The 7,615-nt window shown below is 39.6% G+C and overlaps 1 protein-coding gene across 1 annotated transcript; it reads right to left on the bottom strand.

Annotated features, from left to right (window-relative positions):
• Positions 1-804: 804 nt before the first annotated feature.
• On the bottom strand, positions 805-6,618 carry MRPL42 (mitochondrial ribosomal protein L42). The gene is made up of 5 exons (XM_008947806.1): positions 6,537-6,618; positions 4,635-4,698; positions 3,604-3,688; positions 2,205-2,368; positions 805-926 (listed from the first exon to the last, which is right to left on the bottom strand). The coding sequence occupies exons 1-5, from the start codon at positions 6,616-6,618 to the stop codon at positions 881-883; spliced, it is 441 nt and encodes a 146-aa protein (XP_008946054.1). The 3' UTR covers positions 805-880.
• Between the last annotated feature and the right edge of the window lie 997 nt (positions 6,619-7,615).

Consider the following 7,615-nt stretch of genomic DNA (forward strand, 5'->3'; position numbering starts at 1 on the left):
GCAGAAATACTTAAAGACTAAAAAATGCTAAAAATATGAAGCAAAATGAAGCCACATCCATTTAGAGCTTTTTATATAATGAAGGGCCAATCCCTCCCCTCTAAGCTGGGAAGATCTCAGAGTCTTCACTGATTACCCTGCTGCAGCCAGGAACAACTCCTCCCCTGCATGACAGCTTTTCTGATTTCTGCACAAACATGCCATCCTCTCTGAACTATAGTTTAGGTATGGTTAAACACAAAACAAAGGAAAAAAAAAAAAAAAAACAACCACAGGAACCAGGAATGCAAACACAAGTTATCTTGGGTATTTGGGAATGCTGGGCTATTTAGAAGGGCAAATTACTATGTCTTGGAAGCTACGATTTAACCAAATTGGCTGGTTTTCAGTACATGACAATAGCCTTAAATACAATCACTTGGCTGATGTAGGATTAAACATGGAATCACGTATCTTACAAGCATAACTGAAGGAAAACACTTGCATCATTTTCATCAATACCTCAGTGTATTTCGGTTACTAGATTTCTAAAAAAAAAGGTATCCCCCAAAATATCACCAAACCCCAACATGTCCAGTTCTAGACCTCCCATTCTGACATGCTACTTCTACACCTACACTCCACTGACTGGAAGTTCTGCCCACATTTCATCGGCACATCAGACCAGCACATTGGCTCAACAGCCTTTGCTGGACCCTTGTTTCATTAGTGCAGTTCTGTTGGATTTCTGTCAACTACCTGAAGAAGAAAATAATCAAATTTAGTTAAGTGCATTTTAGTTGTAGCACTCACACAGAATTGCTCAATATCTCTCTTTCTGTAGTTTTTATTTCTGATAAAGATTAATAGCCAAGTGCTGACGAACAAGGAGTTATCCTCATCACCGGTCTTTAGGAGGGTTAGGATTCTTGCGTCTTCTGTGATACCTGGAACAGAGAAAAGGCTGCAGTGGATGCCAGCTCTGGAGAGTCTTTGATTCTCCCCACACACCCCCTTGTACTGAGTGGTCTGGAGGTTACGCAAGCGAGCAAAACACAAGGTGCAGGAGCACAACCCATCACCACTCATTACATGTCATCTCTGTTGTTCATGGTGTTACATAACCCCACTAGCTTCTGCTGCTACATCTGCTACAAGCATGCAACAATCCCATCAGCTCTACAGCTGAATAGGTACAAAGGCTGCTGTTTATTCTTCATCCTTTGTGTGAAGTTAATTTTATTACGTGGTTGGTTTTTCCTTCAGCTAAACTGATTGCTACAGAACAGAGACTCAATATTTAAAGGAGTTATGCTAGACTCTATGTTAAATAGTGTAATGTTTTGCAGATAAACTAAAAACCAAATTCTTCACAACAAAAACAATCCCTACTTTCCTCTTAATTGCCAACTCTAAAACAATCCAGATTCTGTTTGATGTTTATTAAAGTGACGGCTACCCTTTGGCCATAGAAAGCTCTACCAAGCTGGGAAAAACTAGTCCCAAAACAGAGTAATTAAAAAATTTCCCGTAGACAAAAAAAATAGGAAAAAAACCCCATCTGCCTGTTTCAGTCTCCATAGCTATAAGTTAGCAGCTGCCAAAGGCCGTAGTAACACAGACCAGAAAGGAGTGACACAAACTAGAAAGCCATTGATTTCCAGTGGTACACCTGAGTGTCTGGAGCTTTCTGTTTAAGCTCAGTTGTGCACATTTGTACCTCTCCTCCTCCCAGCTTTCCAAGTACAAGCCACACCAAGGTGTGCTTTTCACCAGTTCAGATGGAAAACCTCTACTGCTCTTAAGTATGAGAATCATCCCCCTCAAGTTTTTTTTTTCTGAGATATTGTTAAGGAATAGACAATGCATGTTTCCAAGCTGTGCTAGTTTATGTCCACTGAGGGTATTTTACAGACTAGGTTCTTTTATGCTGGCTTCACTTATGAAGCTTGAAGAAATCACCCGAACCAGCAGCTGACTAGATGGTATGAGAAATTTCTACTTTCTGACGTATTTACACAAAAAAAAGTTGGCAGCATTAAAAGAACCCCTTACAAAATACAGTCCTCCATTTACATGGTACTGCATTTAAGCTTTTATGTACTAGCCTGTGTGCTAATGGTACCTTGTTTCACATTACATCCTAGGTTGAAGCTAATCATTAAATTATTCCTGTATCTCCTTTTACATCCCAAAGAAGCAAACATGGAAAAGAAAATACTCACTGTCCCACAGGATACCAGCGATGTTTTGTTGTGTAAAACATTTTGCTGAGCTCTTCGATTGTAGGACCTCTCTTGTTCTTTAGCTCTTCTTCATTCAGTCGAGATTTCAAAACTTGATCAATGGTTTCTTCTTTATTATTTACAGGATCTGGCCGTGGTATGGGCTATGAAAACACTAGTGTAAATATTTCCTTTTTTTGACAAAAATCAAAAAGCCAGGCTATATAGATAGCATTACAATTTACTCTTAACAGATGAAAACAAAGGAATACAGAATGTCTGTAACTGTAGAGGCTGTTTACAGCCCACATCCACTCCCCCACCCCAAACAAACCCAACCCACTGTTTAGCAGGTGTTTAAAAACATCTTATTACCTCAGCTGCTAGGGCTGATTACCGTAAAACCAGCACTGCTGTTATCATCATTGCTGACCTTATCCTTACAAGTCGCTAGCTGAATCATAAGCTTCAGCTCTACCAATACAGAAGTACTCATTCCTATTTTGAGATTTATTCACAGCGACAATCATCATTGGTAGAACAGCTTTCAGATGGTCTATACCATGGAAAAGAATGTCACTTCCTAATTGTTTGTGCATCTGCCAAGACCCAAATGCTTGTCTCAAGCTGATACTTAACTACTAGCATTGTTACAAATTTTTCCTGGTTTAGTGTTTTATACCTGCTTTTCCTGAGAGACATGCAACTCCTAAGTTTAAAAATACTGATATGCAACTCACAGGCTTAGTATAATAGTGCTAAAGTGTTTTAAGTTTCCAAGGGACAATTTTCACATTGGGGATTTCTGCAACGTAGCTGCCACTTGTAGTATTTTACTAGCATGAGAACTGGAAATTGAAACAAAAAAAGAGTACACTAGGAAAATTTCTCTAGACTTACTTTCATCGGTGTAAAGAACACACTGAAAATACTACTGAGAGATAAAAAAAATCAGTATTTCATTTTTTTTGTGGCATTTGTGAACCCAGAGCTCAAGTTGAAAACAGCAGCAGTAGCACTTGGTCATGTCCTTGCCTGCTGCATCTGTACACGATGGGATGTGTCAACTATCACTTGTATTTCAAACACTCTTTGAGGGGTACACTCACAGACACGCTCATTTTATCTGCAGCACACAAGTATTTGAGTGCCTCATTTAGCTCTGAGTGACTATGTGCTGTGATACCCAAGCACTGCTCATGCTACTTTCCCTCAATTCAGCTAAGAATAAGGGTCCTCCTAACTGCAGCAGCTACATTCATCATTCACTTACTTCACAGACATGCTGATCACTTACTAAAAAGCAACCCAGTATTTCCAAGTAAGAAAAGACACACCAAAGACTCAAAATTATGCCTTGACAAGAGTAAGAAATATAAATGTGTGCATTTGGACATACTTTTGTATGCTCGTATGGAATCTCAAGCGAAGGGTGGTAGCAGACAATTGTCTTCAAATCTGATGTCACCGCAAGTTCCACTTTGCTATAAAAATACAAACACTCTTAAATATATCCTTTACAATTTTCAGAAGTCCTGAGCAACTGAGTCCCAAAGAAAACCACATTTGACCCCACATTTACAAATTCTTAAGAATATTCTATAAGATAAACCTTTATGAGGGTCACAAAGACTTGATCTGAACTTCCTGGGTTTTGTGTTTGTTTGTTTTTTTTTTTTTTTTTTCCCCTGCCCTTTTTTTTTTTTTTTTTGTAATGGAGAGAGAAAAAAGGCTAAAATAAGTATAGTTGGAAATAGGAGTTGGGGAAAAAACCCTTTTAACACTTCAAATAATTGCATATAAAACTGATACCAGCAGGTAGGGATAAGGATGTCTAGGACAACATGCCTTTATAAGAAGCATGACACCTACAACAGATAGAAAACAAAGCTCTGTTCGGAGTTCCAATTTTTATATTGGGTAAAAGAGCATGAGCATGGTGAACGAGAAGTCCTACTGACAGGTTCCTTGAGAGAATATAACTCCCTCCTCAATTCTTTCCTTATTAATTTCCATGACACATGAGCTTCTTAAAACCTTGTATAACATGGATGCTGCATTTCTCACTGTATTTGTATAATCTTCTCTGGCTTCTACTCAAGTTTCCCACGCAGAAGCACAAACATTCCTGGACTTTGTCTTAACAACTAGGATCAATGGAGACGACTGCTCTTCCACAAGCACAGTGGAGGGGGACTGGGTTCATTGCCACGTTCAGGATGAGTTCTGCAAGATTTTGCATCACGTTCATTTTTTGAAATACTAACTTCACAATCATTATGGTCATAAACAGTACTTCAGTTAAAATTATGATACATAGCCAAAACTGACAGGAGATGTATTTGATGTATGACAACTTCATGATAGAAAAAGTAGCCCTAGAGTAAATGTCACATGAAAAGGCCACATGTGCAAGCACATGTTAAGTACCAGTTGTAGTCTTCAGGGAGGACCGCGTACGTGGATTTATGGCGAGCGTGACAAACGGCTCCATCTGCGGGAAAAAAAACACCAAGCAAGGAACACTGATGTGAAAACAAGCAGAGCTGTGCCAAATTTAAGAATGTTTACATTTGCATTCCATTAAGTCTTAACTGGGGATTAGAATCGCACTCTGTTTTAGATTAACAAAGCCCAAATACCTCCTAAATAGAACTTTGTTTTACTACGCAGATTTGTAGCACAATCAAAAAATACAGTATCTAGGTATTTATGGCCTATATTTAACTTCCCAATCATGTTGTTTTCTTAAGAAAAATCATGATATGAGCAAAATACCTACAGATTTCACCATTGGAGCATAATCGTTATGCGTGCCAAGAATATCACCATTTGATTTACAGGGAAGATCATAATTTTGTTCAAAATTGATTATAAAAATCAATTTGTACTTGCTAGTGACTGCCATATGTGCTATTCTAAGCACAGTAACTGTAAAGCCTTGGCTGTTGCAACACTAGAGAACTTCACCCCTTTGCTCAGGTTCCTGTTGCTCCAAGGAAAGTAATGATAAGAATTACAAGTGCTAAAGGCAGCCAACAGCATCAGGGACTGTACTACGGGCACAGAGGGAGGCGATTATCTCCTTCCACTTGGCACCTGTTAGGCCACACCTAGATACTATGGCCAGTCTGTATCCTTTTACTGTAAACTGAACATAAGCTGCTAAATAGTAGCAGTGCCTTATCTAGGATCCACACCACAGGCTTCTTGCCTTCCACAACCATGCAGGTGTATGCATGCCTAAGATGGGCCTGGGAGGTGCTTGTCCTTGACTTTTGCTTGTCAAGCCCCTCCTTCGCTGCCAGAACCTGACACAAACCCACACCAAAGTTTCCAAGTCCAGCAAAGATTCTTCTACCACCACCATACTTCAAGAGCTGAATTCCAGTCACAAGAACTAAGCCAGAGGATGAGCCTTCCGTTTTAAAATAAGCCATTAAAAGGTTTCAACTCCTTTTCTGATGTGTTATTTTACGTAGACTACACCTCTAGTTCTAATACAGATAGGTTTTGTATTGGCTCGGTGTGTATTTCGCTTGGCTGCTCATAACAGAGGGGGAAAGAATTCAGCGTGTCAAAATTGGGAAAACTGAAATAACCAAAAAGAAAGTTTTATGTAGCTATTTGCCTCTCAGAAATATTTTATATGTAAAGTTATTGAATATAAATATAGCTAATATATTTAAATATATATTTTAGATATAAAAATTCTACATTTAGAATTTCTGTTAGCACTTCCATGCTTTAGTTCCTCCAGTTAAACCATTCTTAGTTAAGAAGTTTTAGTTTCTGACCAAATAGTACTGCAAATTGCTCCTATTTCTTCCCCCTCCTTGCCCACTAACCTCTAAAATGTAACATGTCCATTAAATTTTCTTAATGCCTGTCTTTTCTGCCACCTTTAGTACCTTCCTTACATCTTCCTATTAACATCTAAAACAGACAAAAATCTAAAAAAATAATATTGCCTGTTTTCACTTGTTCTCTGTTTATGTTATGAGATTGTACTGTGGCCTTTTCTCATCACTGTTTGTAAGTCTGAAAAAAAATAAATTTAAATCTCCAAATATAATCAGTGGTAAGAGGGGTGATATTTACAAGCTAATTAATAAATTAAAGGACCATCTTTGGGACCATAGACTCTTTCAAAAAACAAACGAACCAACCCAAGATATCCTTTAATTATTAGCAGGGAACACACAATATCAGACTTGATTCTGTTCAAATAAAAATCTACTTCCATGCTTCCACTACTCTAAACAGCCCAGGAACAAGGCACTCCCAGAACACATCTTAGCCTAGGGCTTGTACAGTTTCACCACTACTTACTGTGCAGCAGGGCCTGCTCACAGGCCGCTAGCAAAGGCGCCCAGGGGCGGCTGTACCAGGCAGCTCTGAGGGGTGCTGCCATGCCGGCTGTGGGCAGGAGGCCAGTCCTGGCTGAGATGGAAACCAAACCCACACCGTATCCTTTTTGCCTTTTTTTTTTCTCTCCACAGAACACCTTCTGAAAGAAAACAGTTTCAGAACTGTTCAGCATACAAAACACTGACAGTTTAATTCCTCAAATATCTTAAGGACAAATAAGATCTGTGCAGTATATTCTCCATTATTTGTCAGTTTTTTACAAGTCATTATTTAAGGTACTGGCACCTGCCTCCTTAATAGTCAAATGCAGTACAAGTCTTATTTACTGAGAGGTACTCTCTGAAGGCACATCATTAAGTAAAAAAAAAAAGTTTCCAAGCTCAGGTCTTCTCACAGTTTTTCTACTGATAACCACCCACCTAAGTTTTACATACTCCCTTCTGGGCACTCCACAGAATTATTCCTGAAACATGCTTTTCTTGTTCACGATATAAATAACATTGCCCAGCAGAAAAACAGGAGTACTTAAAAATACCACTTGCTAAAGTTTAACCATCTAGATGCAGTTGATGTCATCATCCCAAAAGCAATACACCTAAAAGCTACGAAACACCATTCAGAATACCTTAAATATTACTCAAAATTTCACAGAAGCAGAAAGACAGGTCTTAAGTTTTCACTATCGACAAAAAAAAAAAAAAAAAAAAAAAAGCCTCGGGCATTCCCAGACCTGAGGCCACTCGCAGAAAACTTCAAGGCCTGTCAACAACAAGCAGCAATACCAAACCTGCCACCTATATTATTAAACATAAATGCGTAGCTGGAGGGGTAGCCGTTATAAACCCAGGCCTACGGGCTATTAAAATCACCCCGAGAGAGGAACGCAGCGATGCAGCCCCTCCGAAAGCACCCAACTCCTTTCTCCGGCCCGTACCGGAGGCCCGGCCTGCGGCTCCCCCGCCTGGGCCAGGCACCCATCCCCATTCACTACAAAACAAGGCGGCGGCGGAGCGGAGCGGGGCGGGGCGGCTCGGCTTCCC

Source organism: Merops nubicus, unplaced genomic scaffold (genome assembly GCF_000691845.1).
Source record: "Merops nubicus isolate BGI_N331 unplaced genomic scaffold, ASM69184v1 scaffold24809, whole genome shotgun sequence".
NCBI classification, from domain to species: Eukaryota; Metazoa; Chordata; class Aves; order Coraciiformes; family Meropidae; genus Merops; species Merops nubicus.